The sequence below is a fragment of the Engraulis encrasicolus genome, chromosome 11 (genome assembly GCF_034702125.1).
Source record: "Engraulis encrasicolus isolate BLACKSEA-1 chromosome 11, IST_EnEncr_1.0, whole genome shotgun sequence".
NCBI classification, from domain to species: Eukaryota; Metazoa; Chordata; class Actinopteri; order Clupeiformes; family Engraulidae; genus Engraulis; species Engraulis encrasicolus.
In genome coordinates this window covers 30,574,720-30,599,719 of record NC_085867.1, presented here as the reverse complement: position 1 = coordinate 30,599,719, position 25,000 = coordinate 30,574,720, and the positions used below count along the sequence as shown (strand labels likewise).

General features: G+C 46.6%; 1 protein-coding gene across 1 annotated transcript in view; it reads left to right on the top strand.

Annotated features, from left to right (window-relative positions):
* Positions 1 to 25,000, top strand: part of tln1 (talin 1) — a 163,871-nt gene that overhangs the window by 70,652 nt on the left and 68,219 nt on the right. The window contains exons 12-23 of the mRNA XM_063210405.1: positions 3,225 to 3,326; positions 5,755 to 5,831; positions 6,659 to 6,839; positions 7,819 to 7,932; positions 9,408 to 9,516; positions 10,509 to 10,717; positions 14,813 to 14,911; positions 18,175 to 18,342; positions 19,574 to 19,868; positions 21,593 to 21,759; positions 23,147 to 23,275; positions 24,959 to 25,000. The exon at positions 24,959 to 25,000 is cut by the window's right edge and continues 72 nt beyond it. Coding sequence (XP_063066475.1) covers positions 3,225 to 3,326; positions 5,755 to 5,831; positions 6,659 to 6,839; positions 7,819 to 7,932; positions 9,408 to 9,516; positions 10,509 to 10,717; positions 14,813 to 14,911; positions 18,175 to 18,342; positions 19,574 to 19,868; positions 21,593 to 21,759; positions 23,147 to 23,275; positions 24,959 to 25,000 — 1,692 coding nt within the window. The remainder of the gene's footprint in view (positions 1 to 3,224; positions 3,327 to 5,754; positions 5,832 to 6,658; positions 6,840 to 7,818; positions 7,933 to 9,407; positions 9,517 to 10,508; positions 10,718 to 14,812; positions 14,912 to 18,174; positions 18,343 to 19,573; positions 19,869 to 21,592; positions 21,760 to 23,146; positions 23,276 to 24,958) is intronic.

Genomic DNA, 25,000 nt, shown 5'->3' with positions numbered 1-25,000 from the left:
TGTCTGTCTGTCTGTCTGTCTGTCTGTCTGTCTGTCTGTCTGTCTGTCTGTCTGTCTGTCTGTCTGTCTGTCTGTGGTGAGGGGATCAGCAGCAGCTGGTCAGGGGCCATTAGGAAAGGCAGGGAAGCTGAACCTGTGATAGCACAGCAGCCAAGCCAGCGCTTCCTCTCCATAACAACACATCTCTCTCTCTCTCTCTCTCTCTCTCTCTCTCTCTCTCTCTCTCTCTCTCTCTCTCTCTCTCTCTCTCTCTCTCTCTCTCTCTCTCTCTCTCTCTCTCTCTCTCTCTCTCTCTCTCTCTGAGATATTCAAAAGCTTTGCTGTATCAACAAATTCACCTTCCTCAAATCTCTCCTACTCCCTCTAACCATCCCCACATGCCTATGCACACACGCACACGCACACGCACACGCACACTCATACACACGCACTCACACACACGTGTGCATATAATCATGGATACACACACACACACACACACACACACACACACACACACACACACACACACACACACACACACACACACACACACACACACACACACACACACACACACACACACACACACACACACACACACACACACACACACACACACACACACACACACACACACACACACACACACACATTCACAAATACTCCCCTTCTCCTTTCCCTGTTCCGGAGGCCTACTTCTTATTTTATTTTTCTGTGGCTATGGAGATCAAGGAAAGGAGACAGAGAGAGAGAGAGCGAAAGCCTGCGTGCGTATTTATTTTTATTTTTAGGTCTGGGGAAATACTACTGCAAGTATTTCCTGGCAAATCATTCGAGGAGCAGCAGCAGCTGGCTGGGGTTGGCTTTATTTTTTTCATTGTTGTTGTTTTTGAGGAGGGCAGATAGGGGAGAGGTGAGGAGTAGGGGAGAGTTGAGGAGTTTGAGTATGAGCTGGATGAGGTGAGAGAGTTGAGGAGTAGGAGAGTATGAGCAGAAGAGTATAAGAAGCTGGGTGGTGAGGAGGAGGAGGAGGAGGAGCTGGAATGTGAGTTGGAGGTGGAGGAGAGGTGGGAGGGGAGGTGGGGAGAGGTGAGGTGTAGGACAGGAGGAGCTGGGAGGGGAGGTGGAGAGCAAGAGAGGGGGAGGGGAGATGGGGGAGAGGTGAAGAGTAGGGGAGTGAGGAATGGGATGGGAGGTGTAGGAGAGTTTAGTGAGTATGGGAGGGGAGGTGGGGAGAGGTGAGGTGTAGGACAGGAGGAGGGGAGATGGGGAAGAGGTGAAGAGTAGGGGAGCGAGGATTGGGAGTGGGAGGTGGAGGAGAGTTTAGGAGTATGGGAGTGGGAGGTGTGTGAGAGGTGAGGAGTAGGAGAGGAGGAGGGGAGATGGGGGAGAGGTGAGAAGTAGGGGATGTGGAGGAGAGTTTAGGAGTAGGTGAATGGGTGGTGGGAGGTGGGGGAAAGGTGAGGAGGAGCAGGGGAGATGGGGGAGAGGTGAGAAGTAGGGGAGGTGGAGGAGAGTTAAGGAGTAGGCGAGTAGGAGCTGGATGGGGAGGTGGGGATGAGGAGAGGAGAGGAGAGGAGTAGGGGAGAGAGGAATGGGAGGGAAGGGGAGGTGAGGAGTAGGGGAGTGGGAGTAAGGAGTAGGATCTGGGAGGTCAGGAAAGAGGTGTCCTTTTGATAGTGGATCATAGGTGAGCCAGGGAGCTTTGAGGAGAAGCACGCCTCAGCTTTAAGATGGCTCAACATTGATCAGACCGGAGAAATTTTAAGCTGTAGGGCTTTTTCTTGAACAATTCACCAGTCATTGGAAGAGAGATTGAAACACATTCTGGAAATAATCAGAGACGATGTCCAGCCAAACTAGACCTCCAGACTGTTCATGTCAAGACGGTGCCTTTTGTTTTTCGTCGTTTCTCTGTTATTTTGATTCCTGAATCATTGTGCAATAGGGTCGCACAGGTTGTAGTGTTTTTCATCGTTATGCAAGTGGCCTCACAAGTTGCAGTGATCATTGCCAGGATAGGCTGTATCAGTCACCAGATTTGAATGTTTTTTATGTTTAGTCTTTTCTCTTTTATTTTGACTTCCTCTTTAAAAAGTATTACCTGATTGGTGCAAGTTGCTTGCTGGTGGAGTAGACTGTATGCAGGATCTTTTTTTTATTTTTTCATCTTTCATACATCTTTCATCATTGTGCAACTGGCCTCACAAGCTGCAGTGGTCTGCCCAATGAGCAGTAGGCCTCCTCTGTGTAGGCCATACCAGTCACCACCACAACTCTCTCCAGAGGGAATCAAGGCCAGCACATCTGGGGAAAAGATGACAACGGCTTCCCAGTCGCTCTGTCTTTCTCTGCGTGTGCGTGTGTGTGTGCGTGCGTGTGTGTGTGTGCGTGCGTTCGCGTGCGTGCGTGCGTGTGTGTGTGTGCGTGTGTGTGTGTGCGTGCGTTCGCGTGCGTGCGTTCGCGTGCGTGCGTTCGCGTGCGTCCGTTCGTGTGCGCGCGTGCGTGCGTGCGTGCGTGCGCGCGATGGTGTGTATGGCGGTGTGTGTGTGCCTGCGTCTTCTTCTCTCATATCTTATCTGCTGTGTTGTCAGTGTCACTCCCATGGGGGATGTATGACCTGTACAGCCATTTATTTACATTCATGCGAAATTAATGTGGAGCGGGAGTGTAGACCATAGCAGACTATAAGGCTTTATGGAAAACCCTTAGGGGAGCAGACAGTCAGACTGACAGAGAGGCTTCCAGCTATCGACAGCCAAGCTGGGCAGAGCAGTGTTTCAGTAGCACAAAAATATTTTGGTCTTGGTTTTATACTCCTGTCTAAACGTTCCTGTGGTCAAACTGCTGTCACAGAATTACCTCACTTTGAGGATCTACAAGTTGTGTTTTCATGCACACATAGAATCCCATTCACCCCTTACATCCCAAACAACTGACATCCTAAACACCCACATGGTGTTACATTTAGGATGTAATAGTATGATAATAACTGGTGTATTTGTTAACTCTGTAATCTTTTTCTCATGCTATTATGAACATGTAGTTTTTTATGTGAATTCAATCCATTGCTATTACTGGTAATCCTGGAAATGGCATGGCCACCAAATAATTTACCTAATTTATGATAAGATGCTATTGTAATAGCTACAGCAGTTATATACAGTGTATACTCCGTAATCTTTTACCTGTGCTATTATGTAGATGTGGGTGTGAACGCAGTCCATTGCTTGTTTTCTCAGGACTTTGGTGATTATCAGGATGGCTACTACTCTGTGCAGACCACAGAAGGAGAGCAGATCGCCCAGCTCATCGCTGGATACATCGACATCATTCTCAAAAAGGTACATAGTATTCTGAATGGGTTAATGTCCTAGAAATGGGTAACATTCTGAATAGGTTAATATTCTAGAAACAGGTAACATTCTGATTGGGTTAAAGGGACACTGTGTGAGATTTTTAATTTTTTATTTCCAGAATTCATTCTACCCATTCAACAATGTTGCCTTTTTCATGAATACTTATCACCACCATCAAATTCTAAGTATTCATTATGACTGGAAAAAATACATTTTTCATACATGAAATGGGGGATCTTCTCCATGGTCCGCCATTTTTAATTTCCAAAAATACCAATTTTTAGCTGCAAAAATTACTGTACTTGGACCATACTATAAAATATTTGTTTATTACCTGGTAAACTTTCATGTAAATATCAAATTTGGCAATAGGCAGCCAAGTTTCAATGAGCAGCATAGTTGCAGTACCTTTTTTGACCATTTCCTGCACAGTGTCCCTTTAATGTTCTAGAAATGGGTAATTTTCTGAATAGGTTAACGTTCTAGAAAAGTATTCTCGCAATAAGGTTCTGGAAACGGTAATCTTTGAATAAGTTCATGTTGTATAAAAAGGTTACCCTCTCCGAATAGGGTAACATCATCACTCTCAAAAAAGCATTAGGTTCTCTGAATAATGTAGCATTCAGGAAGAAATACCTTTTTCTGAAAAAGTTCACAGCATTTTGTAATTGGTGAACTTGTCTGGTAAAGTTAAGATTATTCTGAAAAATGTAGACTTTCCTGAAAAAGTTCACAGCATTTTGTAAAAAAGGTAATTTGCTCTGAAAATGTCCAAAGTTATGGAGTCATTACTTGGTGGTGAAGAGTTCAAGTGTTGTGGTACACTTAATGTGTCCGGTTCAGTCGGAAATGAATAAATCACCTGGCCCAACTTAACTGTTGAACGCATCTCAAATGACGCCGAAGTGCCCACTTCCTTCTGGAAAAGGTAACCCCTGTCCTGTAATCAGACTGTGGCCTGAAGTAGGGCTTTCTGTGACTAATCTCAGGAGGACACAAATACCTTACTGAGTAGTTAAAAAGCCATTAATTGCCAAAAATAGCATCTGTGGTGGTTGTGTTGTCAACCACACACGTGTACTGTATCTGTTGCTGCATATATTTATAGGCTTAGTAGAGTAGTATCTTGATTGAAAATGTGCTGTTCATAGCTAGCCGTTTTAGACTTTCTTGCAGGGGTTTGAATGTTATGGGTTTTTTTGTTGTTTTTTTGACTTCAATTAAATTTAATCTAGTTTATAATTATATTGATCATATATATGCAGTAATGACTGATGGTGCTTATGTAATGTATTGTTGTACTGTATACACTGATGAGTTACCGGTCTACAGTTGTTGTTAGTATTGATGAAATGCTATTATGACGGTTACCTGGGGGAGGGACCATGGAGGACACAGCTCGAGTTTGAGTTGGAGTTTGAGTCCTATAGTTATCGCAAACTCTGAAGTGCAGAGCTTGAGTCCTATACTTTGCGTGGAAAGTTGACCTATTAGCTACTTGCATGACTCTAAAAGTGCGGCGTGTGAGTCCTATAGCTAGCGTGAACTCTGAAAGTGCTACGCTGCCGTATGAATCCTGTAATGCGGTGATGAAGGCTCGGCAGCAGACCTGTTATGAGAGTCAGCTGCCTCTGAGCCCAACGCCTTATCTGGGAGATTTAAGGCCCTTTCACAGGGCTCTCTCTTTCACTCTGTCTCGCTCTCACACTCTCTCTCTCTTTCGCTCTCTCTCGCTCTCTGTCTCGCTCCTACTCTCTCTCTCTCTTTCACTCACTCACTCACTGTCTGTCTGTCTGTCTGTCTGTCTCTCTCTCTCTACCTTTACTATATCTCTCTCTCTCTCTCTCTCTACCTTTACTATCTCTCTCTCTCTCTCGCACTCTCTCTCTCTCTCGCACTCTCTCTCTCTCTCTCTCTCTCTCTCTCTCTCTCTCTCTCTCTCTCTCTCTCTCTCTCTCTCTCTCTCCCCCCACCCTCTATTATTTCCTTTCACCCTCCGACTCCCACTCTAAGCCCCTGCGACTGTGCCACAGCACCTCTGCGTGAAGGCCTTGGTTGACCATTCTCTGCGGTGCGTGGAATTCCACAACAAACCTCCGCTCCAGATCTGACCTCTCAGGGGCAGGAGTGTAGGCCGAGGGGTTAGTGTGGAGGAGAGGAGGGCACAGGGGCAGTGTGGGGGGTAAAGGAGCGCATGTGTTTGGGGGGGGGGGGGGGGGGTGGTAACAACAACAGATCTCCTCATTCAAGCTGCTACCGTCAGAAGTAGCACCCCAACCTCCGCTCTTAACCTCGTTTCTCTCTTCTTTTCTCTCACTTTTCTCTCTTCTTTCAACCCTTTCCTCCTTCCCTCTCCTCTTCTCCTTTTCCTCCTCCTCCTCCTCCTCTTCTTTCTTTCTTTCGTTCCCAACAGAAAAAGAGCAAAGACCACTTCGGCTTAGAAGGCGATGAGGAGTCCACCATGCTGGAGGATTCTGTGTCGCCCAAGAAGTGAGTGCTGAGAGTTATGGCTTAGCGATCTGGGCAGAAGCAGCACAGCAGACCTGAAAAAAAAAGTTAAAATCTTCAAACACTCATCAGGTTCTTATGTGGGTTATGTAACCAGAATATGCACGATTTATTATATGCAATACTGTCATAGATAAAGTGCCGTAATCTGGGTAAACGAAAAGAACTGCGCATGTGTGCATTTAGGTATGCGTGCCGTACCTCTCCAGTAAGTGGCTATGTGTGTACATATTTGGATGATGCACAGATATACCTGTTTATATGGGCCTCTTACTACCTTACCTTGCCTTACTTACTACCCAGATGCCCCTGATAAACATAGGCATATGTCTAGGTGTGTACACATACTGTATACAAGACTGTTGAAGCACTTGAATTGCATTTATTACACAAGTAGCGTTATGTAATTACTATACTACACAGGTTATATATGTAGTAATATATCTATCAATTAAAATAACATAAATATGAATCCCCAAGTGTAGATGTCAATTTCTGTTTGATTCTCACACTTCATCTATGTGCTCCCCTCTGTCGTAGGTGGATATTACTGTATTACACTGTACTGTATTACATTTATTTTGTATAGTGATTCATAGTATTTATATAGGCCTAGTATAGTGTAGTATTTATAATAGCTTGTCTACCATAGCTATTTGTGTAGCTGCAACTGTAAATGTGACACTATTTCTGTGACACTATTTATAGCTTATAGTTATAACAGTAAATATCTATTTATGTGTGGCTGTGACACATTTTTTTTTGCCTGACTAACACATCATATCCCCTCGTGTTGCGCCACCCCGCAGGTCCACGGTGATGCAGCAGCAGTTCAACAAGATGGGCAAGGTGGAGACGGGCTCGGTGGCACTGCCGGCCATCATGCGCTCGGGGGCCGGCGGCCCGGAGAGCTTCCAGATGGGCTCCATGCCCCAGGCCAAGCAGCACATCACCAGCGGGCAGATGCACCGCGGCCACATGCCCCCTCTGGTAGCACGCTTTCACGCTCGCCCGCTCGCACACAGGCACCCACCCACGCACGCACGCATGCACGCACGCCAGTGTTGCCCCATGAGACGAGATCAAGATGATTTCCAGCCCAAAAAATGCTCAAAAAGCTGCCTGGAAGCACTACATCCCGCCCAATTTGAACTGATTTCTCTTGATTTCTATGAGCTTAAATTGGTAGAAAAACCTGCCCAAATGCCTTTTTTTACCCACTGATAACCATCCTAAGCAGCCCAATTGGGCGGGAAACAGCCCAATCTGGCAACACTGACGCACGCACGCATGCACACACATGCACACATACACCGGTTGCCAGATGCAGCTCATGCAGACCAGATGCATCCCGCTCTGCTAGGACTGTGTGTCACGCATGCATACTGGACATCCAGACACAGTCGAAGACACACACACACACACACACACACAGAAACACACACACACAGAAACACAGACACACAGAAACACAGACACACGGACACACGGACACACGGACACACGGACACAAAGACACAAAGACACAAAGACACAAAGACACAAAGACACACAGACACACAGACACACAGACACACAGACACACAGACACACAGACACACAGACACACAGACACACAGACACACACACACAGACACACACACACACACACACACACACACACACACACACACACACACACACACACACACACTCACACACACACACACACAGCATACAGCAGCAGAGCCATGTGTGTCCACTTGTACATACAGTAGACTATGCAGTATGTTCACACAGGTGCTGATGTCTTTCCCTCTCCCTTCTCTCCACCTCACTCCTTCTCTGTCTCTATCTCGTTCTCGATCTCGTTCTCTATCTCTATCCCTTGTTCCCTCTCCCATTTCTGTCCCCCATCCCCTCTCTGCACCTCTCTCCCTCTTCTCTCCATCTCTCCCTCCCTGTCTTGTCTCTGCTCTCCTCTCCTCAGACGTCAGCGCAGCAGGCCCTGACTGGCACCATCAACTCCAGCATGCAGGCTGTACAGGCAGCCCAGGCCACTCTAGACGAGGCCACCGAACTCCCAGAACTGGGAACTGACGCTGTAAGTATTACATATGCACACCCACAGATATGGTATATGGACACACACACACACACACACACACACACACACACACACGTGCGCACACACACACTGGACGAAGCCACCGAACTGGAAACTGACGCTGAGACACACACACACACACACACACACACACACACACACACACACACACACACACACACACACACACACACACACACACACACACACACACACACACACACACACACACACACACACACACACACACACACACACACACACACACACACACATACACTAGAGGTGGAAAATACCTTAACAATGTGTGCACCTTTTAGCCAGCCACTGACCAATAAAAGGGTCAAGTTGAGCAGTCACCCACAATAGTAAATCACTATAAGCCACTCCCAACGGTAAATCATTATTTTACCAGCATTTCCCTGCTTGTCTGTGTCGATTCCTATACCCTTCATCAGACCCCAGGCATATACTGTACAGTAGCACCACTCTGCAGTACCACACCACACATAACAGCTCAAGGCTACGGCTGAACCGCGTCACCGTTTCATGTTGCACTTTTCAGCACTTATTATGGTTACAGAATCTATAGTATTAAGAAATCCTATAGCTGCACAAGTATGAGGAATGGGTCTGGTTGTCTTACCACAGGAATCTGTGTGCCATTCCAAACTATGGATTCCAATACATTTTGCGAAAGTATGTGATTTTTATATTACGGCTGGAATATTTAATTTATGGTGTTATAAATCATGAACAGCCAGAGTACAGTAATAGTTTTCTATGGATATCATTCATCTTGGCTCTCTTGGATGCCAAAAACAGTGTTGAGTGGGATTTTTTTAGCTTTTATTTGCTGTGGGTAAGTTGTTTGTTGGCTTGTGGCTAGAGACCACTGTGTCAGTGCCCTTTGAAGTTCCTGTGGGACAGTGGCTTTGCGGTTTAAAGCATGTTTGTCGTGGGACTGGGCGATAAAATATGATCATGTTGTTATGTATTCCTAGACATGAACTAAAGACCATTATGTGACAAGAAGTTACTGTATGTGCTGTGTTTTGTTGTGTTTTTTTCCTTGCTTGCCTTTGAGGCATCAGAGACATGTCTGTCAAAGGACTGAGAAAAAAAATCCTGACCATGCATGTATGTAGACCACACATGAGCCATAGATCAGTACGTGGGCCTCTTAAATGTTCCCTATGTGTTTTAATCATTTTTCTTCAAAAACTTGTCTGTAATGGGGGAGAAATTTGTTTGTGTTTGTTGACTAAGCTTTTTTTTTCATTTAAAGCCTGCTACATTTTTTTCTTGCTTGACTTTCAGGTCTCTGAGTTCAAGCACGAGATCCACATATGATTGTGTCGTGTTTGTAGACAAGACAAGAACTCTGACTTGGCATGAAAGAGAAAAGAAGAGACGTGATTTTTGCTTTTGTTTGAATCCTGTTGTGTGTTTTTCCCTTGCTTTTCTTTCAGGCCTCTCAAGCCTGGCGTAAGAACAAGATGGATGAGTCGAAGCATGAGATCCATTCCCAAGTGGATGCCATCACCGCTGGAACTGCCTCCATGGTCAACCTCACTGCAGGTCAGCCTTCTTGATGGAATAAAATTGTCAAAAATCCATAATAATACTAATTGGTAGATACACTATTACTAGAGCGCTCTTGTATCTGTACTATGATAGTATCCAGGCTCAGTGCATGATTTCTGGCTTGACAAAATGTGTGGCAAAAATGAAATGGTCATTAGATTTTTGTTATTTCAAACATTATTATTTAAGTTTCAGCATCAGGACTTTCTTCTACTTGTACCATCAGGCCTGAATAGCAAACTGATTGAACTGAAAATTATGAAATAATGCAACACCGTTTCTTTCATATGATTAATTTAGATGTTGCTTTATTATCCTGAAGCTGACTTATGATAAGCTCATTGTGAGGAATTGTAGAGACGATACTTGATGCTAGTTACGTGAGGAAGGTGGGGAAGGAAGAATATGAGTTGTTGGAGGAAGGGGGGGAAAGTGGAGAAGATCTGTGTTACACTGCAGTAGGAAGCACACAGACAAGAACGGTGGTCCTCTTTCCTTGCCCTACTTTTTCAGCATCTCCCCGTGAAAAAAAGAGTGTCTTCCACTTTCTACCTTCCCTCTCCGTTCTTCTCTCTCTCCCGCCCCTGTTCCTACTCTATCCCTTCTCCTGTTCTATACTTTCCTTCACATTCCCCTCACTCCCGTCTCTCTTTCTGCTTTTCATCCTTTTCGTTGTTACCTTCTCCCTCCCTCCCTCTCTCCCTCTCCCTCTCTCTCTCTCTCTCTCTCTCTCTCTCTCTCTCTCTCTCTCTCTCTCTCTCTCTCTCTCTCTCTCTCTCTCTCTCTCTCTCTCTCTCTCACCCCCCCAATCTCTCACCTCTCTCCCTCTCCTTTTTTGTTCTCTCTTGCAATCTTTCTCACACACGCGCACCCATCTCTCTCTCTTTCTCTCTCTCTCTCTCTCTCTCTCTCTCTCTCTCTCTCTCTTTCTCTCTCTCTCTCTCTCTCCCGTACGTCCGTACTCCACGCCCCCCCCCCTCCCTCAGGTGATCCAGCGGAGACTGACTACACGGCAGTGGGCTGCGCGGTGACCACCATCTCCTCCAACCTGACGGAGATGTCCAAGGGCGTCAAGCTGCTGGCGGCGCTCATGGAAGACGAGGGCGGCAACGGGCAGAACCTGCTGGGCGCCGCCAAGAACCTGGCAACCGCCGTCTCCGACATGCTGAAGACCGCCCAGCCCGCCAGCACCGAGGTGAGCAGACTTTTTTTCTTCGTCTTTTACATCTTTATTGACGATAGGACGGTGGGAGAGGTGGACAGTAAGCGAATGGGGAGAGAGACGGGGAGGGGTCGGCAAATGACCCGGGCTGGGAATCGAACCCGGGTCGGCCGCATGGCAGACAAGTGCCCTACCGGTTGGCCACGCCAGGGCCAGAGGTGAGCAGACCTGAGGGGATAGAGCCGGGACAAGTTGGGAGGTGGTCTGGGGTGACAAATAAGCTATTAGGGAGAGAAGGGCAGTTTGAACCTGGCAACCGCTGTCTCTGACATGCTGAAGACCGCCCAGCCCGCCAGCAGCGAGGTGAGCAGACCTTAGGGGACCGGGTGAGGGGACCTGGAGTTGAACGGATCGGTTGGGCTTAGACTCAGCAGCGAGGTGAATAGACCTGGGGGAAAGGCTGAGGTGGGGACCTGTAGGAAGGGCTGGGCTGGGCTGGGCTGGGCTGGGCTGGGCTGGGCTGGGCTGGGCTGGGCTGGGCCGGGCTGGGCTGGGCCGGGCTGGGCTGGGCTGGGCTGGGCTGGGCTGGGCTGGGCTGGGCTGGGCTGGGCTGGGCTGGGCTGGGCTGGGAGGCGAAGGCAGGTAGCGGGAGGTGAGGTGGGTGGGGGAGGTTGGTTAGGTATACAAAGTAAGTTCAGGGTCAAAAACTTGGCCACCGTCGTCTCCGATATGCTCAAGACTGCCCAGCCCAGAAAGTTTTGGGGTTGAGCTGGGCTGGGCTGGGGGTGGAATGGATAGGAATAGGGGGCGGGAACATAGTTTCTGGACTAAGGATAAGTTGGATCCTTCTAACACTGAGGTAGGAACTGCGGGCATGGGAGTAGAATTGGGAGTGCGAGGGAGATGGTCTGTGTGAACTAGGCCTCTGGCGTCTCCGACATGCTCAAGACCAGCCTGACGGCCAACACCAAGGTGAGGCTACCTGAAGGGGGGGGGGGGGGGGGTTTAGAATAAGGTTCTTCTAATAAGCCTTTATAGTCACTAGTAAGCAGGTAGTAATACCCTTACAAGTGCCCAATAACATGCTTATTAACTTTGTTAACGTGCTTATTAATGTTGTTAACATCTGATGAGTAACTTTATTTGAGTAAAATCATGAAAATTGCCACACATGGCAGCCATCTTGAAAATTTAGGGTTTTTTTCGACGCCTCCATATCTAGTATTAGTCAGCATATCAAGATGGATATGTGTACCGATGTAAATAATAAGACTAAAAAAATAAACAACACATAATAAGCAGCTTATAAGATGTTAACAAAGTTAATAAGCATGTTATTGGGCACTTGTCAGGGTATTACTACCTGCTTACTAGTGACTATAAAGGCTTATTAGAAGAACCTTATTATAAAGCGTTACCGCAAATAGGAACCTGCTAGCACAGAACAAGGGACTGGGAGAGAGTAGGGCTAGGTACACAGACCTTCAGAAGAGTAAAGGTATGTACATCCCACCTTAGTGAGGCCAGGTGCAGGACAAAAGCGTTTCTGACAATAAAGAGAGTAGACGTCCACACACACTGGAGGTCTGGTTTATTCAAGACATCCGTACAACATATCGGGTCAAACATTGTATGTCTTCAATAAGCCTTACAATGGGAGCTGCAATGCGCAGACTTCTACTTTCTCTTGTGCTAGGCACAGAGACCGACATGCTGGGCAGTGAGCCTGGCAAATGAGTGTACAATATATGGCCTACACTTGGACATGGGGATGTACACAATCTTCCTGGCACAACTGCATAATAGCCTGGCCATTGCAACTGGGAAGTTCTTCCGAGCTTCCTGTCTGGCAAAGATGCGATATTTGTCAAGGTCTTGGAGGGCAGGCTTAACATGCATCTATGAAATGCCTCTGTACACGACTGCTACACTCAATCTTTCGATTTGGGTTTTGAATTCACAAGATGGCCAGCTTGGCCAAGCTGACATGATGTTACAGGGATTTTGTACCATTGTTTGGAAATAAGCTTATTTTACACCCGTCCTTCATTTTTAGCTAAAGCTAGTTTAAGCTAGCAATTATCATGGAATCTTATGGGTCCAGCTAGCTGCTAGCAGATTCAATTATGTATGCTAGCTTGGAGGTAAAAATTTGTACAGGAGAAGTTCCCAACCTTGCTGTTACAACTGCACAAGGCTCCTGTGGCAACGTGAGGTGGGAGGTTAGAAGTTGTTGGGGCGAGAGCGGAGTTGGGGGGGGTGGAGGGAGTGGGGTTGGTGGTTGGGGATTGGGGGTAGATGATGATGATGGATGGGTGCACCTTCACTATCAGGTCATAGGTCACGGTGGGAGGTCAAACAGCGCCACGGGCTCAAGGGTTCAAACCCCGAATGGCGGACAAATGGAAGACGGAGAGTGTGCGTCTCTGTGTCTGTGTGGGTCTGTCTGTCCGTGTGTGGGTATGTGTATCTAAGAGAGAGAGACAGAGAGGCCCTGTGTGCGTGTGTTTCTTGACACGCTGTAGTCAACCAGTCTTGAAGGGTTTTAAGGCAGATTCTCATCTTCCTTCTGGGTGTAGAAAAAAAGAGAGCCCGGCTTCTTTTGTAAGAAAAGTTCCTGTGGATTTTCACACCAGACCAACATGCTACGCTAGGCTATGCTGTGCCACGCTGCCAAAGAGGGCCAGGATTTATTCGCAAGGTGTCACCGGCAGACATAAATTTATCACTTTCAGGGGCCACAGTGTTTCTGTGTGTATGTATGCATGTGTGTGTGTGTGTGTATGTATGTGCGCACAGGAGTGTGTGCGTGTGTGCATGCATGCGTTCTGTGTGTTACATAAGAGAGTTAACTGTGAATAACTATAAACTCAAGAAACTAACACCATGGCTTTGCCTGTCCATCATCTACTAGTGATACCTTCTCCAGAGAGCCATGCTCCCCCAGATCAGGGGCCAGACAGAGATGCCCATCTGAACCCAGTTTTAGTAGAAAAGTTCAATTTCTTGACTGAGTAGATGGCTGTGGTACAGGGCAGGGAAGGTGACAGAATGGGGGGTCCTTGGAGTATATGGTCCATGAAGAGGGAGGTCCGAGAATTGGGTCCCAATTATTACATTATATGTTGGGGAGGGGGCCCTTTGAGATGACTTTGTCCCGGGCCCAGCCTAAGCCGTCAGCAGGCCTGGTAAAGGGTATCAAGTGATGCATACAGTACAGGGTGGTGGTTTTAAGTAAATGTCAGTCAGTTGGAGTTGGTGGGGATCCACTTTAAAAAGCCATGAAGAACCCCTGCTGAGGCTGTAACGCTCGGTATGTTTTTACACGTTGTGGAGATTTTCAGTATCCAGAACAGTCACAGATGACCATGCCGAGGTACCTGAGGTCATCTTGAAAGCTTATTATTATTTCTTAGCAAGTAATATTATTTCTGTTATATGCTATCCTATTACTATAATATCATTAAGAATGCTATTATTGATACATTTATGTAATAACGCATCTCTTGTGCCAGATGTGGTTGATATTTGAGGTCTTTCTGTGCCTTAAACGTGTGTACTGCCAAATACTAGTCAAGTCCAGAACCGACCACTCTTCTCCAAAATAATGGCATGTTTTGACTGAGCCTGACAGCGTTTTGACTAAGGTTGCCCCCAGTAACTGATCTGGAGTTCTTTTCAGTGGTTAGCAGTGATGAAGTTTGATGTTGCGTCCTCTGAGATTTGTTGCGCTACATATTTGTTGTCTTGCTCCTAAAGTGGGGGGAGGGATGTTGTTTTTGGGTCCCTTTCTCCAATTTTCCAATGTTAGAAACTACTTAACGCAAAAAACAACTGGACAGAAGTGAACGAAATATTCGGGAAGGATAGACGTAGGATGACTTGTATGTTAGGCAACATTGTGTCAAGGTCATCGAAAAGGTCAAAACAGGAAAGAGCTTCATGTAATTACTATGCGTGTGTGTTGACGTGTGTGTGCGACTTGTTCATCTATTTCCTCAGCCTTGTTAGAAGTGTGTGTGTGTCTGTGTGTGTGTGTGTGCTCCTCGCTTTCCTCTGCCTTATCAGAACGTCCTGTTTGATATTAATACTGTGTGTGTGTGTGTGTTTCTTCTCTTCTCTCCTCAGCCTCGTCAGAACCTCCTGCAGGCTGCGGGTAACGTGGGCCAGGCCAGCGGAGAGCTGCTGCAGCACATCGGAGAGGGCGAGACCGACCCACGATTCCAGGTGGATCACACACACATGCTTAAACACGTGTACACACACACACACACACACACACACACACACACACACACACACACACACACACACACACACACACACACACACACACACACACACACACACACACACACACACACACACACACACACACACACACACACACACACACACACACACACACAGTTAAAAACATTCATGCATACTTATGTAGGTACACACACACATACTCTAAGCCAAAGTACTGTAAGTGTACAGTAATGTCACTAAAATATCATTCACATGCAATGACTGTGACTTGCCTAAAAAATAGTGTAATGATAAAATATGGCATACTGTATAATTGAATAATAAGTTATCTAGCTAAAGAATGTTGTAAAAAAGAAGTTATTAGTGTTGGAATTGGTATTAGTGTTGGAGTATGTTCTGTATTTTATTGTTTGTTGATGTTGTGTCAAAAACACGTCTAGCCGTGAAATGCTGTGTGTGCGTGCGCCACCATAACCCCTTCTTCCCTCCTCTGTGACGGCGTGACCCAGCCTCTAGGTAAAGGAGCTCTCAGGCTTTCAAGGCGGCCAGTCATCTATAGTGGTGAAATGCTGGTAACAAATATATAAACAGACAAACAAACCAAACAATTGACCTTGTTCAAATCTAAATCTCCATGGACTATCGTACTAATGGCTCTCCGATTTAATTTACAGTAATTTCTCTGTAGGTGTACTTTACATATGTTCTTCTTCTGTGGTCCACTTCCTGTGAAAGTTTATGTACAAAGCGCTGAACCTGTCCAACAACTTTTAGCTTCACCATCGCACAATGGAATAGTTCAATGACTTGTTTAAAAACAAAAAAGACTTAAAGACGTAAAGACGTAAACTATTTCATAGGAAGTCGAGCACTTTTTTTATTTTTCATCTTAATTTTTCATCACAAATTCCTGTTTAAATTTGGGTTGTTAACATATGCTAAATCACACCACTAAATGTAGCCTGTTAGCACTTCTCCATTCCACTATATAAGACCTCTCAGCTCCCCTGGGCCTCCTTGATTGACGGCTCATAAGGTTTTTAGACCTTAGTAGTCGTATCTCTTTGGGATGTTAACCTCTGTATCCTCAGGCACTCTGTAGCCAAGAAGTGAGTGAGGTTTTATTTGAAACCTTAAAAACACTTAGGCCTACTACAACTTGCCAAAGTTTTAAATAAAAAAGTACAACCGCAGCAATGATTAATTAACTGCGTAGCAAAGAATGGATATGTGAAAGACACTGTCCTCCATTCTTCATGAATTTCTTAATATCCTCTGGGATCAATAAAGAAGGCCTAACTCAACTGCTAATTTGTTAAAATACGGTTGTAAAAGTACGTATTTAATTGGGACTAAGTCTATATACAGCTGTGCCTGTGGATGGCAAAATAATTACAATCCTTGGTCCTTTTAATTTCCCCAATTCAACACATGGTAGTGCAGTATTTCAAAGAGCACAATTTATGAATCTTTTTTGTCAGACTCCTGAGACGTATATAAAAGCAAATATGGCCACGTCTTTAGTTTTTAAAGTGGAAAAGTGGGAGAGAACAAAACAAGATTCCCTCAGGTTAGGAGTACTTGGCTGAGCGCCAGAGCAGGACTCTTTGAAACCAAACGACTGAGCAAAGAACATCTCCTGAGGGCATGAAAAAAGCAGCGTAGCACTAGCGCAGCACAGCGTAGCGTAGCGTACCTTCCAGACTGAGGGAGCGCAGTTTTGGAATGCTGTCCGACCGCAACGACCACAAATTACATAACACGTCCCTGCGCCTCTCGCTCCGTTCACACGTTGTGTACTCTTCTCGTGAGCACACAAAGACAAGCAGGCCAGGCCAGGCGCCCTGCTCGAACGAACCCCCAACAGTAAACTAGCACGCTAAGAATGAGGGCAACGGCAACAAAGGGGGTCAGTCAATGTTGTGCATTGTTTTAATTAAAGTGTCACGGCCTCCACTGACCCCTATTCCGCTCACAGAGCTCATTTGACACACAGACTATGTCCAGTACTCGCTGGCTCACTTCCACCCCATATGGTTCCTCTGATAGAGTTAGAGAGACACTTCAACAGTGCGTGTCAAAGTATAAAAAGATGTGGCTGAAAAAAAATCCTGTCAGAATATAGATGTGTCTGTTCCGAGAGACACGGAACATAGTCAGCGGCGGTCAGCTAAATGAGTCATTATCTTCCCAGCCACAAGTCGTCCACTGTCCCAGTACAGATATCAAATTCCCCAAACTTCCCTCATTACCACGCTCTCCCTCTGATACTGGTGTGTTATGGAGGGGGCTTAAATGCAGTGTCATACTTAGCCCTGATAGTGGCAAGCTCTGAACTGAAATGTCAACGCTAACAGGCCATTTGCCTTCGTGTCGTTCGAGCTAAACTACTACTCCGGATTGTAGTTCCTCTGTAGGACTGTTGGTAAAAATACAGTAACAGTGTCATACATTTTTCACTACCTGTAACCACCCCTTTCAAGAAGTAATCAAGCATATTAATTCCTTATTCATGAGCATGGTTTAATTACCATTATTGGTACAGGATAAATAATCCATAAATCTACCTCATAATTGAGGTTTATGATGCACCCTAGCACATGAGCACAAATGGATAAATAAGTGTGATTAAGTGGGACTAATCTTTCTTTCTCTCCTTCATCTTACCCTTTCCTTGAAGTAGTGTTTATGTGGCTTTGGTGTAGTGGGTAGGTAATTGTACTTACTGATGTTATGTACTAACTACTTGTTCTACTCTCCTCTACTCTATTCTTCTACCATACTCTGTTCTATTCACATCTCCTCCTCTGCACTCTCTTCTCCTCCACTCTCCTCTCCTCCTTTATCTTCTACTCTCCTCCACCCTCTCTCCTCCCCTCTCCTCTAACCTACCCCCTCTTTTGCTTCGGTGGCTCCCCATTCTTTTGCGCTCCTCCACTCTCTTCTCTTATCCTCTCCTCGACCCTACCCCGCTGTCCTCCACTCCACTTTCCTCTCCTCTCTTCCAATTTTCATCTCCACTTTCCTCCTCTCTCCTCTGCTCCGGTGCCTCTCCCTCTCCCTCTGCCTGTCCCTGTCCCTGTCCCTCTCCCTCTCCCTCTCCCTCTCCCTCTCCCTCTCCTCTCCTCTCCTCTCCTCTCCCTCTCCTCTCCCTCTTCTCTCTCCCTACTTCCCCTCCACCCTCTCCTCTCCTCTCTTCTCTCCTGCTCCCTTCCTCCCCTTCTTCCTCTCCCCAGGATATGCTGATGCAGCTGGCTAAGGCGGTGGCCAACGCTGCCGCTGCACTGGTGCTGAAGGCCAAGAACGTGGCCCAGAAGACGGAGGACTCTGCCCTGCAGAACCGAGTCATCGCCGCGGCCACCCAGTGCGCCCTGTCCACCTCGCAGCTGGTGGCCTGCACCCGGGTAAGGACGGGAGCGTTTTCACTTTTGTGCTGTACCAGACCCCAATGTCTCTGGCTGTCTATGAAGACTCTCGCTCATCTATTCCATGTCACCTTAGCCAGTGGTGTAGGCAGCTGCATTCGTTTCTTCAAATGCCTTCAAATAGATGTATGCAGTGTTGCCAACAGCTAAACTAGAGATATTCTATAGAGATATGCCAACATAATAGGTTGCTATGGGCACCTAACATGACCAGGTTCCGGTCTGCCTAAAGGGGCGTGTCATAATGCTCCTACAATGAATAGAACAGTCCTTAGGTCTGCCTAGGTCTGCCTAAGGGGGGCCATAATAGAACCAGGAAGCAATGGGCCAATGGAACCTCTCTCTCTCTACTCTCTCTGGTTAAACTAGTGTGACATGTCTGTGACTCTGGCGTTGTAAGAGGGGAAAAACTACACACGCACACACGCGCACACACACACACACAGTTTCTACAGGCAGTACTCAAAGACAAACTTCTCCCAAAGACTTTTTGAAATTACTTTATTAAGTCTCAGGCTGTTCCTTAGGCTAACATGAAATAACATTTTTGGTGGTGAAAATGTGGCTGAGCCACTGAAAAAGGATGTGACATTATACCATCAAAATGGCTCCCTTTGTCCACGAGTGACTCATCTGAACAAGCTTAAAACTAATGCTAATAACTGCACAACACTTAGCTATACATGTAGGCTCTCCTCACCAAAATGACCAAAATTACCATCATACTATTAGTATGTATTTGTCTTCTCCTGGCCCTATCTATCGTCTACCCCCTGTTCAATCATATCCTTTGCCATCCCCTCCCATCCTCTTCTATCCCCCTCTTCCTTCATCCCTCCTTCTCCACTCCTCCTCCTCCTCTTTCCTCCTTTTCCTCTTACCTCCACTTCGTCTACCTCCTCCTGCTCCTCCTCTTTCTCTACCTCCTCCCATCTCCTCCCTCTCCTCTTTCTCTGCCTTCTCATTTACTCCACCTCTCCCTCCTCCTCCTCCTCCTCTTCCACCACCTCCGCCTCCTCTTCATCTTCCTCCTCCTACTCCTACTCCTCCTCCTCCTCCCCCGCTTCCTCTTCTCCTCTCCCCCTCCTCCTCCCTCTCTTCCTCTCCTCTTCCTCCTTCATCTCCTCCTCCTCCTCCTCCTCCTCCTCCTCCTCCTCCTCCATTTCCATCTCCTCTCCCCCTCCTCCTCCACCTCCTCCTCTTCCTCCAGGTGGTGGCCCCCACCATCAGCTCGCCGGTGTGCCAGGAGCAGCTGATCGAGGCGGGTAAGCTGGTGGCCAAGTCTGTGGAGGGCTGCGTGGAGGCCTCGCAGGGCGCCACCGGCGACGAGCAGCTGCTGAAGCAGGTGGGGGCGGCGGCCACCGGCGTCACGCAGGCCCTCAACGAGCTGCTGCAGCACATCAAGCAGTACGCCAGCGGCGGCCAGCCAATAGGACGCCACGGCGAGGCCACCGACCGCATCCTGGACGTCACCGAGAACATCTTCAGCTCCATGGGAGACGCAGGTACGTACAGTAGATATGTACACATGAGCATACAGTAGAGGCGCACACACACACACACACACACACACACACACACACACACACACACACACACACACACACACACACACACACACACACACACACACACACACACACACACACACACACACACACACGTTAGTAACCCTCTCTCCCAAATGAGAACATTGTCAGCTCCATGGGAGACGCAGGTACCTACAGTAGATATGTACACATGAGTACGGTGGACACACGTTAGTAACCCTCTCTCCCAAATGGGAATATATCTCTAGTCCGCCAGGTGAATAACGTGAATAGGACAAAACAGGGAGGCTGCATAGTGGATGTTATGAACACTAGTAAACCTCTCTCCCAACACGATCTCTAAAGTTCTCTCATCCTGCACGATATGACCAGTGGTCCTGCTTTTATTTCATCCGAGGAAAATCAAGATGGGCGAAACATTGCTGCTGATCTCAATAAAATCGCTGGGAGATGCAGTGACTGGATAGTGAGCTTATTACAACATGTTTATTTATCTCACAAACTGCACATTTACATACTTTGTTTTTCCTTTCTATTTCGCACATTATCCCCCATATGAGCGGTCCTGGCTATCAATCCAGCATCATCATTTTTTTACGATCCGTCAACACACACAGTGTGTGTGCTGTGAAAAACGACGCCGTTTGGCCGCGACGACTCGAAATGGGGCCAACCGCAGCGGCTATGGAGCCCCCCTGCCAAATTCCACAGCCCTATGCGAGTGCAATGCATCTGACAGACGGGACACACAGTCGCTTGAAGCCAGAGGATTTCAGCTATCTGAATTATGTAACCTGTTGGGAAATCATTCAGAAAACGTTAACCCTCCATTCCTATCTCCCTCACTCTGCTCCAATTTTTTTTTCTTATCCCCTGAAATCTGTTTCCAATAAAAATGCGCCCCTGATAAAACAAAAAAAATGTTTGGAACAAAAAGTATTTTTGGAAGAAACGTTTATGAAGTGTGCTTTGACACAAAATATCTATATGAGAACATATGAGAGAGAGAGAGAGAGAGAGGGGGAGAGAGACAGAGACGGAGAGAGAGAAATGGCAAATGGTTCCCCTCGGCGCTGGATTCCAGCTGAGCCAAAGTTCCACAGCCCCCTCCAGCACTGTCCCTGCTGACTTCTTTATGGCCCTTAAATCTTTAACTCTTAAAACTCTTTGTCCTCCATTTTTCTACTCTTTCTTTTTTCTTTTTTTCTCTTCCTCCCTCCTTTCTCTTTTCGGGATAACTATAAATCAAAGTGATCGTTCCAAGCAAAGTGTGTCATGGCTCTTTTTCTCTTTCTCTTTTTTCTTCTTCTTGCCCTCTTTTTTCCATCTCTTTCTGTCCGTTATCTGCTCTCAATTTATCTCTCCCTCTCTCTTTTTCATTCTCAATGTCAGCCCTGTTATCGCTCTCTCCCACCCTCCCTCTCTACGGTACTGTTTGTTTCTTTGCTACTCAATTCAATTCAATTCAAGTTGCTTTATTGATATTCCTGTTTGTATGCTGTCAGTATCTACAGAGGACATTAATATAACAGCATTTAAAGGCATTTAAGAGCATTGTTAACAAGAATGTCATTATTACTCTCTCCCTTTCTCCCCATCTCACCTGCCCCCCTTCTCCTTCTCTCCTCTCTCCTCTCTCCTCCCTCCAATCCCCCCCACCACTCGTCTCTCGTCTCCAGGTGAGATGGTGCGCCAGGCGCGTATCCTGGCCCAGGCGACCTCTGACCTGGTGAATGCCATCAAGGCGGACGCGGAGGGCGAGTCGGACCTGGAGAACTCCCGCAAGCTGCTCTCCGCCGCCAAGCTGCTGGCCGACGCCACCGCCAAGATGGTGGAGGCCGCCAAGGTCAGAGGAACGAACGCACGCACGCACGCACGCACGCACACATGCACACACATGCACGCACACACACATGCACACACACACACTACTGTAGTTAAGATTGCGTAGGCCGCCAAGGACAGAGGAACACACACACACACACACACACACACACACACACACACACACACACACACACACACACACACACACACACACACACACACTACTGTAGATTGTGGAAGCCATCAAGGTCAGAGGAACATGCGCACACACACACACACACACACACACACACACACACACACACACACACACACACACACACACACACACACACACACACACACACACACACTACTGTAGTTAAGATTGTGGAGGCCGGCAAGGTCAGAGGAGCACGCACGCACGCACACATACACACACCCATACACACACACACACACACAGCTGTCAAGTATTGCGGGGAGGTTCTATGTAGACTGGATGCTGGGGGCAAAACTTGAACTGTTGGGGCGGAACCTGAACAGTACTATACCGCTCCGGCAACAATTTGTACCTGGAGCTGCAGAGTCTCTGGGGGGGTCTGTGGAACCATGCGGCCAGTGCTGAATTATAGTGCAATTGATTGATTGTCGCACACTATTTTCGCGACTATTTCTCTGTCTTCTTCAATAACCAAAGTGACTGAAACGTTGTGTATTTAACCCCTTAGCGCCTATGTTATAACCATACTGTGACCAAAATTGTAATGGCTATGTCTTAATCTCTTACTTAAGGCTTAGTAATGTCATGGCAATGTTGTTAAAATGTAGTTGAGTATTTTCAGCAAATAGTGAATAGGCCCGCCGGCGACCCCATCTGCACTAAGAGGCTACGAAAATAGATTTTTTTTCAAGCTGTCTGATTAGTGAGCCATGGGAGGAGTGCAATGTGCTCCTCTACTGTAATGTGCTCCCGTAAAATGCAGCCCAAGACGAAAAGTAGCAGATAATGGATAGCGGGGAGGTGGGGGGGATGGTGGAGGGAGGTAGGAGGTGCTGGGTGAGTGCTGGCTTTAGAGTAGGAACAGTTTGAAAGGGCTTTCTGTCAAGTTTTTAAAGACAGACAGGCAGAGCTGCGCCAGAATGTTAACGGGGCCAAAGACTCACTCTTGTGATTGAGGCAGTATTTCATCTGTACCCTGCTTTTACAGTCTTCTTTTTAGAGATTTATATAATATTATTCCTGCACCTTTCACTCACGTCTAACTTAAGCTTTGTATAAGTATTTGTATGTCTGTACATCTGCGTTGGTGCACTTGCTGACATTGTGTCTGTGTCGGTCTGTGTGTGTGTGTGTGTGTGTGTGTCTGTGTCTGTGCATGCGTGCGTGTGTGTTTGTGTGTCCGTGTGTGTGTGTCCGTCTCCAGGGAGCAGCGGCCAACCCTGACAGTGAGGAGCAGCAGCAGAAGTTGAGGGAGGCTGCAGAAGGTCTCCGCATGGCCACCAACGCAGCCGCACAGAACGCCATCAAGAAGAGACTTGTCAACAAGCTGGAGGTACTACAACACACGCACACACACACACACACACACACACACACACACACACACACACAGACACACACAGACACACACATACACACACACACACACCATCAACAAGATAGAAATGTATAAAGTGCAGTGTACTACACACACAACACACACTACACACACACACACACACACACACAAAGGAGGAGTACCAAATGTTCCACAACTCTGAACTGTAATTTCTGAACTTTGATTTTATGGAGCAAACATTGAAAACTAATTTTTTTTAAAAACCCTTTCACAGTTGTCTCATCACCTAGTTCAACAGAAGCACAGTTTTATACGTTATAGCCACATATGCATGGACTTTTATGTATATACTAAAAGAAGAGCTTTTTTTCACAAGACAACTAGCTCTCGGTTTACTGTAGTTTACTAGCTTTTGGCTTTGTAGTGCAGGACTGGTCACAACATGTTGTCTGTATGTGCAAAAGGATCAGCATTAAAATGCCTCAGTTTGTGCTTTTTGTCTAAAATAGAGCGGTTGTGTTGAAAAGCGTGTCCTGACTTGTTTGTGGGTGTGTGTGCACACACAGCAGGAGTAGGTTGTGCGCATACACTGCCTGAATTTGGCAACCCCCCTCTTCATCCTCCTATAGATAAGATTGGAGAGATGCACAGTACAGTGCTCAGTCTCTTGTAATGTGGGCCCCTCTTTAGGCATTTTATTGTTAATTGAGTTAATTTTAATGTTCTCTGTGTAGTAGGAAATGTTACACATACACGCTCACTGTATGATGTTACACATACACACATTTACACAGACACACTCATGCAGGGCCGCTGACAGCTTTGGCTGAGCCCAGGATAAAGCCACGTGAAGGGCCCCCTCATCCAACACATGCAGTGTAATAAGGACCCAATTCTGGGGCCCCCCTCTCCCTGCGCCCGGGACAAGTGGCCACCCTGTCAGCATTCCTGCACTTGTGCATAGTGAAACAGTATAAAAATTAAAAAAAACCACTGTATAATGACACACACACATACACACTACACACATAGTAGGGAAACCGTTACACCATACTCAGGCCCTAGTGGAATGAGGAAGTAATCACCTTTAAATGCCCGCTGTGCTGTGCTGTGGCCATTGAAGCCTTGGCCAGATACGCATCACGGAAAACACTGTTTACTCTGCTGTAATCGCAGGAAAGAGCTGTGCCAGATAGCGTGTTTCTAGGCCTTTATTTTACCTGTACTGACCACAGCAGCGTTGGATGAAGAAATGGACACAAAAAAACATCAAACATTCCTGAGATTGCTGATCTAAACTTGATTATGCATTTGAGTATTTTGGCATTGGAAAGATGAAGATAGCAATCAGGATAGTTATCGGAGTATTTGATGTTGCTGAATGAGAATTAAAATGATTACGTGTTTTAAGGTGTTTTTGGCCTCCAAGAAAAGCTGGAAAAAGTTTTCGGACAGTTGCAGGCAATCTTTTATCAAAACGTTTCTTTATTTTGTTGAACATGACATGCTAGAATGGACTAGTGTTTCAAAGTTATATAAATAAAAATGCCCACACGTAGAGGAATGAAGTCTTTTTCAAGGCCTAAGAAATAGTGGGCCCAGTGTTCTAAACTTCTAAGTGTTCTGAATTGTGGATTCTGATTCTGATTCTAATCTCCCGCTCTTGTGTTTTCACAGAATGCCGCCAGACAGGCTGCCGCCGCCGCCACTCAGACCATA